The sequence below is a fragment of the Gekko japonicus genome, unplaced genomic scaffold (assembly GCF_001447785.1).
Source record: "Gekko japonicus isolate JY-2015 unplaced genomic scaffold, Gekko_japonicus_V1.1 scaffold1643, whole genome shotgun sequence".
Taxonomy (NCBI): domain Eukaryota; kingdom Metazoa; phylum Chordata; class Lepidosauria; order Squamata; family Gekkonidae; genus Gekko; species Gekko japonicus.
The window spans coordinates 68,697-85,095 of record NW_015169827.1 but is presented as its reverse complement, the minus strand read 5'-3'; the positions used below and the strand labels follow the sequence as shown (position 1 = coordinate 85,095).

Genomic DNA, 16,399 nt, shown 5'->3' with positions numbered 1-16,399 from the left:
TTCATTATTTTAATACCACATTTGTATTGCATTATCCTGGATGTGATTGGAAATTCATTCTATAAAACCCCAACATAATGGTTACATTGACAGTTTGAGGTAAGTGATCTTTAACCGGCTGTTCATTTATATTTCAGTTCTAGCAAAAAGAAAAAACTGAGTTCTAGTTAAATTTCAAAATTTACAGTTTTCTGGGAAGTGTATGTATTATTGATCAAAGATCAGCTGCAATCCATTTCTTGATCATCAGTTTCTGTCTCCAATGGATACAGTTCATCCAATGCAAGCTCTGCAAGAGAGTACACATATATTTTAAAAGTGCTTACTTTTAAAAGTGCCTTAAAAGTTGGGCATGCATATTCAAAATTATTCTGAACATGATCTTAGTTGTTCTCCCTATGAAGATCAAGAGGTTTTGCCTTTTAGAGTAGTTGTGAAGATAACTGAGGAAGCAACAGTAAGTACCTTGAATACTGTGTAATGCCACATTTTATAAATCAGCAGCAGCACAGACGCTGCTATATAAGCTACCGCACAGCTGGTGAGTGTGGTTCATGTCCTCAGGCTGCTGCTGAAGTCCCAGGCTGGGAAGGCTGCCTGCCAGCGCCTAACCCTCTGTCACAGAACAGCAAGAAACAGTAGCTACGACCACCTTCCCCCCTCAGACAGCAGCGAGGACTGGACCTATTTTGTGACAGGGTCTTTTCTCCTGTCTCTCAGACACTACAGAGCAGCAGAGAGCAAGAAGCAGTGGCTGCTGCTCAAGACCCCACTTATGGGAGCAATGCTAGGGCTGCCAAGTCCCCCCAGGGGGCGGATTTCCCCACGCTTTGGAGGCCCGATTTCTGCCATCGCGGAATCGGGCCCTGGGGGAAACCCCACCCCGGCGTGCACATCAGCCGGCTGTGACGTGCTGACGCCGGGCACGCTGGGAGCGGGGCCACAGCCATCTGAGGGGAAAACTCTATGTTTTCCCCTCAGATGGCTGTGGCCCCGCCCCCAGCGTGCCCGGCATCAGTACGTCACATCCGGCTGACGTGCATGTGGTGCGCGCGCACAGGACGCCGGACGGGAGCCCCCCGCCGCCAAGAAAAACGCACTTGGCAACCCAAACAATGCATATTCAGTCATAGTACAAAAGGAGTTTCCTTATTAAACAGACCCAGCTGAGCCCCTCTTCCTAGGAACATACATTGGTATGAGGCAGCTCTCACTACTAAGACAGAGCCATAGTACTGAGATGCTCATTGAGGAGAAATTCTCAGAACACTAGGACTAGTATTTAAGGAAGCCATGGGGAGGTGCTTAACACTCATGTTGTGAGTGCTGAAAATCACAGCTTTATTCCCTGGCATCTCCAGCTAATGAGAGTCTTGGGTAAAAGAGCACCTTTGCCCATCACCTCAGAGAGCTGCCAGTAATGACTAAGAGCATCGGGGCTAGACAAATCAGTTGTATGACTCCGCAGAAATGCTGGAATACAAAACCTGTTAAATATGGGTTCATATGGTAAACAGCATAGCTTCAAAGAAGCAGTTCTAGGACTGGTCCCATGAGGCCTGTATAACCATCCGCACTGCATTCATACCCATCTATATATACCTAATAGCCAATTGTGGGCAGATATCTAAATCTGTGGCTAGGGGCCATACTGACAGATGTTTCTGCAAACTTGGGGGATACCCCAGGTTTGCAGAAAAACCTGAAACCACGAAAACAATACATTAGGGGGTTTAAATGCACCCCAAACATGAGGTTTGCCTGAGCTGAGGCTGTGAAATTGCAGGCAGGTGAGGGGGGGCTGCTGTTGCTGGGGGGGACTGCTAGGAGACTCACTGCCACTGTTAACGAGTTTGTGAGGGCAATCTGCTGAGAGAATCATTGCTGCCACTGGGGGCGGTGTGGGGTAAGTTGAAGGAAGCTGCTGACTGGGCGGGTGACTGAAAGACTCACCACTGCTGGTGTGTGCAGGGGGGGGGAGCTGCTGACTGGGTGGGTGGCTGGAAGAGTCACTGCCACCACTGCGGTGCATGTGTGCATAGGGAGAAGCTGCTGGGAAGGCAGGAGAGTTGCTGCCACTGTTACTGTGGGAGAGGAAGCTGTTGGGTAGGTTGGCAGCTGGGAGAGTCAGCACTGCTGTTGCTGTGGGGGATAGGTAGGTGCTGGGCAGCTGGAAAAGTCACCACAGCTGAAAAAAAGAGAATGAAAGTGGTAGGGCAGGGGAGGCAGAAAGCGGAAAATATTGATGCGGTGAGGGGAAGATAGAAAGACAGAAAGAGTGATGAGATGGAGGAGGCAGAAATTGAGAGAAAGAGTGATAGGGTAGGGGAGGCAGAAACAGAAAGAGTGACAGTAGGCGTCAGGGAGAAAGACAGGAAGTAAGAAAAGGGGTGGGGGGGAAGAGAGAGACTGAGACTGAGAGATGGGAAAAGAGGAAGATGCAAAGATGGGGTATGAACTATCTGAAGAAGTGAGCAGTGACTCACGAAAACTCATGCCCTGCCACAAATTGTGTTAGTTTTTTAAGGTGCTGCTAGACTCTTGCTCTTTTCTACTGCTACAGACAGACTAACATGGCTACCCATCTTGATCTATCACAAAGGTGGGAGAATGTGATTTGGTTTTGTATATTCTACATTCCTACCATGTACTCACTCTAATGTTACAAGAACAAGATTTGACAGCACATGTACCATTTAAATCTAATCTACCACTACAGTGATATTTAGATATGTAAATATGGCATTACAGTCCTGGGATTGAATGCTGATCATTTCTGCTGATGGAAAGGGAAAGTTATTTTCTTATATTGTTTGGGGTGGGGGGGATCAACACCCCCTGAAGCAGCATTTCAGAGGGGCATTTTAGGCTGAAGCAGGAGTGAGGAGACAGATAAGCCACACTCCACTAACAAAAACCCCTTCCATTTGCAGAGATTTTTGGACTTAAGGACGCCATGGTTGTACTGCTCTTGAAAAAGCCATCTTTGGATCCTTTAAAAATGTAAAGGTTTTCCTTGCTTGAAACCTAGTTTAATCCAACTCTAGGGGGCGGTGCTCATCTCCATTTCTAAGCCAAAGAGCCAGCACTGTCCGAAGAAGTTTCTGTGGTCATGTGGCCAGCATGACTAAATGCCGAGGCACACGGAACACTGTTACCGTGGTACCTATTTATCTACTTGCAATTTCTTGCTTTCAAATCGCTAGGCTGGCAGGAGCTGGGGCCAGAGATGGGAGCTCACTTCGTCATGCGGCACTAGGATCTCAAACTGCTGCGCTACAGACCTTCTGGTGTGCAGCTCAACATCTTAACCTCTAAGCCACCGCAGCCCTATAGATTCAACCAATTACCACCCAGTTTCAAATATATCATTTCTGGGCAAGGTAATTGAGAGAGTGGTAGCCGAGCAGCTCCAGGATGACACATCGGCATTGGATCCATTCCAGTCTGGCTTTCACTTCGGCCATGGGTTGGAGATGGTGTTGGTCGCCTTAACGGATTATCTCCATAGACAGCTGGATCAAGGTGGGTCGGGTGCTGCTGCTGTTGCTCGATCTCACAGCAGTGTTCAACACAGCTGATCACAATCTTCTGACGTATTGCCTTGCCAACATAAGCGTCTGTGGGGTGGCCCTTCAATGGCTTTCCTCATTTCTCCATGATCAGGAACAGAGGGTGGCGCTAGGAGAGAATGTGTCCCCTAGGCAACCCTTATTATGTGGGGTTCCTCAGGGGGCACTCCTCTCCCCAATGTTATTTAACATCTATACGCATCCCCTCATCCAGCTAGTGTGGAGTTTCGGGCTTGGGTGTCACCAGTATGCTGATGACAACCAGCTGTTATTGGACGGCCACCTGGCTTCTGCCCTGCAATATCTGACTGAGGGTTTGGAGGCCATGGTGGGATGGTTAAAAAAGAGTAGACTGAGACTGAATCCAATGAAGACAGAGGTTCTGTGGCTGGGGGGGGCCCTTCAGGATTGGAAACTAGGCTTCCAGCTTTTGATACCGGTGCCACCCACCAAGAGTTTGGGCATGATTTTGGATGCCTCCTTAACTATGGAGGCCCAGGTCACACACATTACCAGGCTGGCATTTTTCCATCTTCACCAAGCTCGGCAAACTGGTTCCTTTCTTGTTGCACCCTGACCTAGCCACGGCAATCCATGCAATGGTCACCTCCAGGCTTGAGTACTGCAACTCGCTCTACACTGGCCTATCCTTGAGACTGACCCAGAAACTCCAGCTGATCCAGAATGCAGCGGTGCAAGTCCTGACAGGAACATCACGGATGGCACATATTCAACCTGTGCTGCACCGGCTACACTGGCTTCCAGTGGAATACCGAGTCAGATTCAAGGTTCTGGTATTGACCTTCAAGGCCTTGAGTGCTCTGGGACCAACGCGTCTGCGGGACTGTCTCCTCTGGTATGTCCCCAGGAAAGCTTTATGCTCTGCGGATAAAAACCTGCTGGTGATCCCTGGCCCCAAAGATGCCTGGCTGTCCTCAACCAGAGCCAGGGCCTTTTCAGTCCTGGACCTGACCTGGTGGAACTCTCTGCCTAATACCACCAGGGCCCTGCGGGATCGTATGCAATTCCGCAGGGCCTGCAAGGCCGAGATGGTCCGCCAGGTGTTCGGTTGAGGACAGCAATGGTGTTCTGTCATGGCTGGCCTCTCCCCCTCCCCTTAATTCTGATCTTGTGTCCCCTCTCCCCCTGCCCAGAAAGTGGCCAGGCAGTCCAGAACTGGGATGAAATGTTTGAGGATGCCATCTGGGACTTTTTAACTTGGTTTTGAAAAATTTGTTATTCTACTTTTGTTATTCGGAATTCTTAATGGTTTGTATATTCATTTTATGGTTTGTATATTCATTTTATAACAACATCACCCAGAGCCTGGCACAGACTAGGATGGGGTATAACAACAACAACAACAACAACAACAACAACAACAACAACAACAACAACAACAACAACAACAACAACAACAACAACAACAACAACAACAACAACAACAACAACAACAACAACAACAACAACAACAACAACAACAACAACAACAACAACAACAACAACAACAACAACAACAACAACAACAACAACAACAACAACAACAACAACAACAACAACAACAACAACAACAACAACAACAACAACAACAACAACAACAACAACAACAACAACAACAACAACAACAACAACAACAACAACAACAACAACAACAACAACAACAACAACAACAACAACAACAACAACAACAACAACAACAACAACAACAACAACAACAACAACAACAACAACAACAACAACAACAACAACAACAACAACAACAACAACAACAACAACAACAACAACAACAACAACAACAACAACAACAACAACAACAACAACAACAACAACAACAACAACAACAACAACAACAACAACAACAACAACAACAACAACAACAACAACAACAACAACAACAACAACAATAATAATAATAATAATAATAATAATAATAATAATAATAATAATAATAATAATAGGAATCCAAGCCACAGAATCTAACAAGGCAGGCAAATCTAAGGTTACTTTGCATGGAAAGCATTTTTCATACTTCCAGGCAGACTAAAGTGGCATCCTCTGGTTGATCATTAAAACACATCTGGTTATGTTGCTTTAACTGATTGCCGTTTAGGCACCCACTTCACATGAGCAGCCTTACCTTCACAGGCTTTCAGATTTGGAATTTTCCTAAGGATGGCTCTGACACCAGGCATGACGTGATCATACTGATGAAGGACTTCCAGGCAATGATCATGGAACAGTTTATCCTTTTGAGACAGACTATGCAAGAGCAAAACAGTGTCCCGTAAAAACCGAACAACTCGCTTTCCACGTACATCAAACAAGTTTCCTTCCACCCTTCTGACAGTCAGCCACTGTCTATGTAACATTATAATAAGGGCCTTCACTACCTGCAGGGGAAAACACAATGCATTTCATTCACATGTTTTATAGGTAAGATTTCCATGGCTGCCCATTTTGCAAGTGGTAGTGTTTCAAAACAGAAGCAAGACTAAACCCGCTATTGAAGTAAAAGCTCCTTGACATAAGATTAGTACATAAACAGCATTTGCCTGTAATCCTAGGCCTATACTGTATTGTGAGTGCTAAGGTCAATGGATTCTTTACTGAATTTAGGGTCAAGGTGTTAGCAGCTTACCTCGGGATTGCACTGACAGCCTCTTCCAACCAGAGAAATACTACAGCACTGCATACATTTGGTCAGGAAGCGAACAGTCTAAGATTTAAAAAAAACAACACAACACCAAGCTTTTTGCAACAATGCAACATAAGAAAAAGCAAAACACAATTTGTCCTTAAAATGAACACAAGCTCTAATCCATTCATTCAAGAACATGTTAGCATACAGTTAACATGGTGTTAACCGTTAGAGTGCTCGAATGAGCCGGGCAAAACCCAAGATCAAAGTCCTATTCATTACACAACTCACTGGGAAACCTTGGGCCAGTCAAGCTCTTTAACCCTACCCTGAAGTATCTCTGTGAAGTTCTTTTGTTGAATCTTGGGGACTTTCTGGTAAGCAACAGGTTTTCCGAGGAAATGGAAATGCTTTCCCACTGGGTTTCTGAACACTGTTACAATTTTTTGATTCCAGATTTGTGTCCAGTTATTCATACAGACTATTTGTCCTATGGAGACAGAAAGAGGACACCTTTGACAGGTGATGGCCTTTTAACTCTACATTGGAGTAAGTGAATAAACCCATGATGCTTATGACTGATACTATCATGTCCTATAATAATGTTACTTGAGTAGTGTGATGACCCCTTATCTGGGGAGGTCTGGTTTCCCTTTCTAATGTTCTTTATGTTTTGTTTTACTGTGTATATCCGGCTGCCACCAGGAAATTTAAGGCTTTCCAAACCTTTATACTATAATATTTCTATCACTGGGTAGGTAGGTCGGTTTTTAGGCTTTCGAGGTTCTAATGTGGTCCTGGGAAGTATTTCTTTCAGAACTGGTATCTTAGATAAAAGTAGATTTATTGATATAATTCGTAAATATGGTAGAACACTGTAACTAGGAATGGGTAAATACTAAACAATTGCTTTGGGTATTTCACACACTTTTCTCTCCACTGTCAGGGATCTTGGCATGTAAATTTGTAACTTTAATTCAAGGTCATGTAAGTTCACTGAAGGACATACCCATTTATCCACTCAGAAACACTTTCTAAAACCCCTCCCCCTCTCTGTCAATCACCAATCACACCACACTTGTCTCTTCAAGCACTCTAGTCCACCACACAGCCATGCAACCAAACTTTTAAAGAGACACACACACATATAAAACAAGGAATCATTACAAGTAGCATCTGGATTTGTGCCAAGGTTTGTTCCCTGATGCAGGTAAGTAGCTTCTTTGGCATTTCCTGTTGAATTAGAAGCAGCAATCCAGATTCTTATTTTAAAAAATCCTTTACCTCTTGTTCCAGCTGAAGCCAAAGCATCTCAGGCGTTGATTTATCTGGTCTTGAAGTGATATACATGTACAGGGCCAAGAGGAGGCAGTTTTCTATATACACATATATTAGAAAATGATGTAAAAGCATTTCAGTATAATCAATTAGTAATGCTATTGCAATACCTTAAAAATTAAAAACTACTACTGACTTATTTTTAACACAGTGCCCTTCACTGGGTACTTAGGCACTTATTATAAAAAATTAAATACTATTAACCACATTGATATCCACATTAAAAGTGCTTTTTTAAAAAAAAAAAAAAAGAGGGAAACACATGAACAGGAAGAACCATCAAGAGCATCCCCTAAAACAATCTTGGAATTGTACTTCAAGTAGAACTCGTGGGCACTCAATGAAATTGCTGAGCAGTCAGGTTAGAACAGATAAAAGGAAGTACTTCTTCACCCAAAGAGTAATTAACACATGAAATTCACTGCCACAGGAGTGGTAGCAGCTACAAGCATGGACAGCTTCAAGAAGGAATTAGATAAACATATGGAGCAGAGGTCCATCAGTGGCTATTAGCCACAAGGTATAGATACGAACTCTGGGGCAAGTGATGCTCTGTATTCTTGGTGCTTGGGGGGGGGACAACAGTGGGAGGGCTTCTAGTGTCCTGGCCCCACTGATGGACCTCCTGATGGCACCTGGTATTTTTGGCCACTGTGTGATTGTTGAACTGGATGGGCCACTGGCCTGATCCAACATTGGCTTCTCTCATGTTCTTAACTCCTGTCCTCTGTCCCTGTCCTGCTTCTTTCCACACCCAGACCAAACTGCCTGCCCACTTTATAAAGTTTTCATTAGCACAGAAGTTGGACCGGGACAACATCTCTGTAACAAAAACGAGCGCTCCTGTAGTTGACAGACGGGACGAGGTACTGCCATGCCAGGTGGCAGACTCCAGATCACATCTACACCTGGTTGTACAAAATCTTTGCTCCCAAATAACAATGGTGGTACAAAGAATAAGCTTTCCACATGCAAGGTACCTATATGTATGGACTGGTAATATCGAATTCATTGTATCTGAAGAAGTGCACATGCACACGAAAGCTGATACCTTGAATAAAACTTTGTTGGCCTTAAAGGTGCCACTGGACTCAAACTTTGCTCCATTCCTTCCAATGTTATTGGCTTCCAATGTTATTGACTTGCTTGTCAACATACTGCATGGCACATGGATACCCCAACACAGACCAGCAACAGTTCCTTGCAGACTGGTATTACTTTTATGTGTACTTGTGAGGCTACTTTAACTGAGGCTATGAACACTGATAGAAGGCATAAAATTTAAGAGAACCAAGGTTTGTGTGTGTGTGTTGATTATGATGCTGGAGTAGGACTGAGAGTTGGGTTCAAAGCCTCATTCTGACATGCAGCTCACGGGATGACTTTGGGGGAAATGTGTCTGAAGTCTAACCTACCTCACAGGTAGAAAACTGAAAATATAAAATGGAGAACCATATATACTACTCTGATCTCTCTGGAAGAATTTTAAATGTAGAAATTTAAAACATGTAAAGCAGTGTTCAAGATTGCCGCAGTCTTGATGAGATAAGAGAATATTGCTTCACCAGGGCAGAAAACATAAAAATATAGCATGCATATTCACTGCAGATTTACAAGTTCAATTTTCTGTAAAAGCAGAAACACTGTGAATATTCTCTCTTGCTCTCTCACCTGAAGCAGTACAGAGCTGAGCAGCTAACTCCTGGTGTTCAGCAAGCAAAGTTAATAGCCTAACTGTCAAATGGACAGCAAACACAGGCGCTTCAGAAGACACACAGCGGAGAAGAGCCTGCACTTGACTATTCAGCAACGGTGAGAAGCTGTAAAGAGAAAAAAAGCCCAAGTAAATTAGAAACCAGAATAAGGCCTATGGCTTTTGCAAGAAATTCTCTCGTTTGAGGTATCCAAAATCATCTTCAGTTCTGGAGCAAGACACGGTACTGTTAGGAATCTGAACACGTGGCATCTGTTGTTGCATCTAAACTGTTTAAATGCCTAAATTCTCTTCATATATTTAATGCGCATCCATGTGGAACACATGCTCCAGGTTTAATACATATGCCTCGAAATACAATTACTGTAGCAAATGAGAGTCCCAAGCAAGAACTGGATGAAATGACCTGCCTTCCGACCTATAATTGTAAGGAGAGCAAACACAGCTTGTTCTCATGGTCAAAGGTTCCCTCTTCTCCCCCTCTTTTCCTTGCAGGCAGAGTGCAGTGGATGGCTCTCTGGTGCAGGAAGACTTCAGTCAAATTCCAGTGTGCTATATCCAATTGTAGGTTCCTCTTTTGCAGGGGAAAAACAATCTTCACTTCCCCCAGGCACCTGTATTTGTACACTGCGGAAAACCGGGGCTTCAATTAACATTTCCGGGACTGAAAAGCCTTCAGTTGTGCTCTACATGCCAGGGTGGAGGGGAAGGCAAGGGAGAGTAGAGGCACGGGAACAAGCCATGTTTGTGCCCATCATGGACAAATGAGAGGTTTGTCATGGCATCCGACAGCCAAACTACACTTTTTGTGGCCACAAGTCCAAACTGTGGCCGCCAATGCCATTTTAGAGGAAAGTTTAGCTACTTAAAAATTGCTGCGAGGGCCTGCTCCTAATTGTACCCATGCCGTGGTGGTAGCAGGTGATTTTGTACCCCACACACACACACTCAAAAAGGTACAGAGAGAGTGGAACAAGATAACCTGGTGACACTGCAGCATGGGACTAAGCAGGATTGGGCCCTAATGGAAATTTTAAAACAGCTACATTGTCCTCTAAAATGGGGTTGGTTGTCACGGGTTCGTCCTGTGACTGCTGTAACATGTTGTTTGGCTCTGAATGTGGCCAATCAGAGAATGGCAGAGAATGTTGTGATAAAACTACCCTCACATTCACTGGCTAATATCCATGGTCTGGTTGTGACAAAACATGCAACTTCTGGAGATCACAGAACCAATTAGAAAGGAGGTGGCTCCAGACTTGATCCTAGGCAATACTCAGAACATGATGAGTGGTTTATGTATTGCATTAGGAACACTGCCACAGTGTTGTCCAAAAACATCATCAACAACATGACTATATTTGATTCTCAAAGAAGGCCAAATTTGTTCAAGATGCCTGGAAGCTGTTTAAATCTACAATAACTGAAACTCTGATAGAATGTATACTGCAGATGAGGAAAGATTCTGTCAGTACTAGGACACCAGATGATTAACTAACAAAGTCCAAGAACCCATAGGAGGCAAGAAGACTTCTTTTCAAAAGCAGAAGCCTTGCCCAAATGAGGAAAACAAGGAGCAGAGGTTTTGGCAAAACAATTGTAAATAGATGGTAAGGCAGGTGAAGGGTTGGAATATCTTCCCTATGAGGAAAGGGTAAAGAGTCTGTGGCTTTTCAGTTTAGAAAAAAAGACAACTAAGGGAGGGGGCATGGAAAGCCATTAAAAGTTATTGAGAGCGGAAGAAATCTTTCCCCCCAAAATACAAGAACACAGGGGCACCCAATGAAATTGATGGGCAGGAGATGCAGGACAGACAAAAAGAAGTACTTTGACACAATGTGTACCTTGTGGAACTTGCTGTCCTAGAACATGGAAGTTATTAGCATGATGGCAAAAGTGCCCTGTTCTGAGACAATATGCCTCCGAATGCCAGCTGCTGGATGCAGCTGCATCCTCCTGGGACATCTGGTTGGACACACTGCTGGACTAGATGGACCACTGGTTTGATCCAGAACACCTCTTACTAGGCTCTTGTGGTTATTTTTTTTAACTGTTCAGTGATGGAGAGTGTAATTAACTTGTGTAATTCCCATTCATTTCAATAGTCCTGCCACAGGACAAGTCTCTACCAGATAGTGCGTCTCCCTTCTAATTCTTCAGAGCTGTCACCACCTTATACACTTTTTAAAAAACTACCTTATAGCTTCACCATATCCACATTTACTCAGAGCTAAGTCCAACTAAGTTAAATGGGATCTGCTATCATATCAAATAAAAGATACAGGTCTGCAAACTTACTTTCCCCCACCAGAGTACTATAACATTCAAGATACAGAGAGGAACTAGCATCATCCTCAGGTGCTAACAGGGTGATAAGAACCTGCATCCTTTCTTAGTTTAGGGCAGGCAACAAGAAATTGTTTAGAAATAAAAACAGTGGAACTGCTTTCACGCTGTATTTTACCTCATTAGTAAATCCCCCGTTGACTTTTCAGCTAATTTCACCAGAACTTTGAGGCACTGATTCAGGATGCAATGTCTTTGGCATCCTGCTGCTGAAGTACATAAAGTCAAGAGGTGCAACAGGCTTTTAAATAAAGGATGTTGGGGTCCGTCATCATTAGCAGCATCTAGCTCTGGGTTGGGCTCTTGAAGACCGACTCTACACTGCTTGCTGAGAACAACAGTTTTGTCCTTTTCCACAATCTCTGCACCTCCCAAACCATGGTCTGGTTTCATATTATGGGAAAGCAGCGTACAAACAACATCCCAACTGTAAAATACCAGGCAATAAAGAATGCCCAGGGATGTTAATGCAAACTCTTCCTGGTTAGACTGAAAATCATCTGTGCTTGATCTTGTACTGGAAGAAACTCTGGAAGAACAAGCTGACTGGTTTCCAGAAGAAGTGCTTCCAGTCTTCAACATTAACTGGAGGGCCTGACAGTAGGCACCAATGTGATGTTCCAGGAGAGGAAGCAGGTAAACTGCCCCAGGGATTTTATAGCGCTTAAGATGGGATATTTGCCTCTTAGTCTCCTCACAGCTTTCGTCCAATGAGCCATCATCCATAGCAATCAAATTCAACCCTGTTAAGGCAAGTTTTTGAGCAAGTTTCAACGATGTCTCCTCTTCCCCTTCTTGTTCTTCAGAGCACGTGCTCCTATCACTGAAGGTTCCTGTACATCCTCTAGGTGCAAAAAAACACACATAAAACCACCCAGAAATTTAAGCACCGCACGAATGACATATGGCATCGTCTCACTTAACCACGTTATACAAAAGGCATGAAAGAATATGCTCTCTACAGTGAAGTTAACCTTTTATCTTCACACAGTTGTTCCTCCAAGGCCAGAGGTTGCCTCGGTTTCTCTCATGTTAGCATTGACAGAAAAGCATTTTCAGATAGTGACCAAAAAAGTCATACTCCAATATATTATTACAAATAATTGAAAAAAAGGGACATCTTTTGTGATGTTTCCTTGAATTAACGCATACAGTCAGCGGTTCTTTGACACAAGTCTCAAAACAAGGCCAATAGAATGTGTGAATTGCACACAGCCACAGTTCTCCAACTATTTCCTCAGTCTTCAGCCTGTATTGAAAATATATTTTTACTTCACTAGGATTTGATTAAATACACACTGTTTGCCACAGCATGAATGAAGCTATCAGACTTAAGTGCAAGATGTTTAAACAGAATTTCTCATGAGGTATCTCACTTTAACTCATTTTAACACACACACCACACGTAAGATGCCAAACAGCAGTCAAAGGGCATGTCAGAGAATATGCTCTCTACAGTGAAGTTAACCTGACTTTTTATCTTCACACAGTTGTTCCTCCAAGGCCAGAGGTTGCCTCGGTGTCTCTCATGTTAGCATTGACAGAAAAGCATTTTTATTTTTGTAAAATAGATTCAGATAGTGACCAAAAAGTCATACTCCAATATATTATTACAAATAATTGAAAAAAAGGGACATCTTTTGTGTTGTTTCCTTGAATTAATGCACACAGTCAGCGGTTCTTTGACACAAGACTCAAAACAAGGCCAACAGAATGTGTGAATTGCACACCACCACCACCAACCGGGGCCTGCAAAGCAGTACCACTGGATTAGGCTGATCGGCCATTGAACATCGGGGCCATAGCATCCTTCCTGTTTGACTCAAATGGGATGTGCAATAGGAGCGAGTGTGTCAGTCGCACTGGATCCTTGGGCATTGCCCACTGTACTTAATTGTTTTAAAATGTTTTAATTGTATTTATTGCACTGCTGTGCCTTGGTGTATTGCACCTGTATACTGTAAGCCGCCCTGAGCCCGCGTGCGGGGAGGGCGGGGTATAAATGAAATTAAATAAATAAATAAATATTTCCTCAGTCTTCATCCTGTATTGAAAATATATTTTTACTTCACCAGGATTTGATTAAATACACACTATTTGCCACAGCATGAATGAGGCTATCAGACTTAAGTGCAAGATGTTTAAATAGAATTTCTCATGAGATCTCACTTTAACTCATTGTAACACACACACTACACGTAAAATGCCAATCAGCAGTCAAAGGGCATGTCAAAATAAAAGGCTACACTAACGTGCGGGGAGGGCGGGGTATAAATGAAATTAAATAAATAAATAAATATTTCCTCAGTCTTCATCCTGTATTGAAAATATATTTTTACTTCACCAGGATTTGATTAAATACACACTATTTGCCACAGCATGAATGAGGCTATCAGACTTAAGTGCAAGATGTTTAAATAGAATTTCTCATGAGATCTCACTTTAACTCATTGTAACACACACACTACACGTAAAATGCCAATCAGCAGTCAAAGGGCATGTCAAAATAAAAGGCTACACTAAAAGTAATAAAAATAATGAACTGTTAAGTACATAGTTTTCCCCATTCATACATTCGCACATCTATAACTGCCATTTTCTACTATAGAGAAATACTAGCATTTTTGAACCAACAGGCTACAGAGTAAGTGTTTAGCTACCTAGAGTTATTTCACATCTTTGTGATGAGGCCAGGCTCATCAAATGCATAACTGTATTGTCTTCTGATCTGGGTAACTGCTTTGTTGTTTGTGTCATGTTGGTACAGTTATTTTTAATATTTTTAATTAGTTTACACATACGTGCTGCACGAACCAGACTGCAAGACAGGTCCAGGTTGAGCTTCCACCTGACTACTAAGAAGACAGCAGAGCCCAAGCAACGACTCCTCAACAATAGGCTGCTTCATCAGTGCAGTTATCAAGATGGAACCTGCAGTGACATACAGAACCAACATTCAAGAGATATCATATGTCAGAACACAAGTGGAGCACTTTCTTCAAGTAGCTGCATTTAGGAGCAGGGTGAAAAAAGAAACCCACAACATTAAAATGTCTCCTCAGGGTAATGACAAATGCAATAAGAAAGAAGAGTAACACTTAAATACACTAGGGTTGCCAGCCTCCAGGTGGGGCCTGGGGATCTCCTGTTTTTACAACTGATCTCCAGCTGACAGAGATCAGCTCCCCTGGAGAAGATGGCCGCTTTGAACGGTGGCTTCTTTGGCATTGTACCATGCTGAGGCCCCTCCCCTCTCCTCCCCAAACCCTGCCCTCTCCCGGATCCACCCCCAAAGTATCCAGGTATTTTCCAACCCAGACCTGGCAACCCTAAAATACACACACACACACCTACATCCCTACACCTGCAGAGGACATGTCTGCTTAGTCCTCAGGATGCTAAGCTGCCATTGCCTTGCTGAAATGAGAAGCTCATTAGAGAAAAGGTCAGGGGCAGGGTCATTATTTTCCTTTTCTAAAAAAAATCCGAACACTGAAAAAAGAGGGGAGAGACAGTTAAGCCATAGGAAAAAACAGTCTGGAGAAAAAAAATTAGATTTGAGTCCAGTAGCACCTCACAGACCAACATGATTTTCAGGGTATAAGCTTTCAAGAGTCAAAGCTCCCTTCGTCTGACAGCTGATGAAACAACAGAAGCTAAATTAGAAGAAAAAACCACAGAAATCTCACTGAGAAACAGGAAAGAAAAGGAAGAAGACAGGAAGCTAGAGATAATGCACTGTCTCCTGATCCAGTGCAGGGAATCACCCATGCAATAGGACATCTTTCTCTTCGAAGTATGAGTAGAAGTTGCAAATATTTGAGGGTTTCTACTAAACCTAGGGGAAATATGTTATACTACCTAGAGAAGATTCCCAGGGCAATCCTGTGCAAAGTTAACATTAGTTTAAGACGACTTCCGGTTTAAGCGTTTCGCACATCTTTCTCTTCCAAGTATGAGTAGAAGTTGCAAATATTTGAGGGTTTCTACTAAACCTAGGGGAAATACGTTATACTACCTAGAGAAGATTCCCAGGGCAATCCTGTGCAAAGTTAACATTAGTTTAAGACGACTTCCGGTTTAAGCGTTTCGCCGCTCGGACGCGTCTCGTCTCGCTCAGATGGAGACGCGCCGAGACCCGGCTGACGGGAGGGGTTCGAGTTCACCCCGAACCCCCCCAGGGTCTCTGTAGGAGACCCCCAGCCTGGGGAGCTGAGGAGAGCCTCTTCCAAGGGGACGCCCAAGGAATTGAGGTGCACCTTCTTCCCCAATAGGTACCGTCGCCATGGAGCCAGCATGGCGCCCAGAAACGACTGCCAGAGCAAGCGATCACGACCAAACTACCAAAAAGACTTCCAAAAGATCTCCAAGGCTACAAACTGTGACTTAAGCAAAGCTCAGGTGAAAAATAAGCAAATGGAGCCTTGGTAGTAATTGGAAGCACCTAAGTTTGAAGCGTGGGGTTGTAAAAACGGTTTTAAAGCGAAAATAAAGAGACTTTGAGCCAAACCAAGCGTATAAGAAGCTAAGCGAATGCAAAAGCTGCTAAAATATACGAAGCAGAATTAAAATGCATTTTGCTTTGTTTTGGAAAATTTACTTCTTGTTGATATTATGGCTGGGAGAGGATGGAGAGCGCCGGAGAAAAAACTGGTGACCGGAAATAACATACCAACGACTCCCTCCCAGAACCAGGAAGCATCTACAGACTTCTCTTCGTTGTTAGCAAATGCACTGCACCCTCTAATGGATCAGATGACTACTCTCAACACCAAACTGGATAATGTGCAA

The 16,399-nt window shown here is 43.5% G+C and overlaps 1 protein-coding gene across 3 annotated transcripts in view; it reads right to left on the bottom strand.

Annotated features, from left to right (window-relative positions):
* ATRIP (ATR interacting protein) overlaps positions 1–16,399 on the bottom strand; it is a 28,463-nt gene continuing 12,064 nt past the window's right edge. For all 3 annotated transcript variants that reach the window (XM_015417253.1, XM_015417254.1, XM_015417255.1), the window contains exons 8-14: positions 14,410–14,539; positions 11,727–12,452; positions 9,220–9,368; positions 7,495–7,586; positions 6,211–6,288; positions 5,710–5,962; positions 1–289 (exon numbers count right to left, since the gene is read on the bottom strand). In XM_015417253.1, coding sequence (XP_015272739.1) covers positions 222–289; positions 5,710–5,962; positions 6,211–6,288; positions 7,495–7,586; positions 9,220–9,368; positions 11,727–12,452; positions 14,410–14,539 — 1,496 coding nt within the window. In that variant the 3' untranslated portion in view covers positions 1–221. The remainder of the gene's footprint in view (positions 290–5,709; positions 5,963–6,210; positions 6,289–7,494; positions 7,587–9,219; positions 9,369–11,726; positions 12,453–14,409; positions 14,540–16,399) is intronic.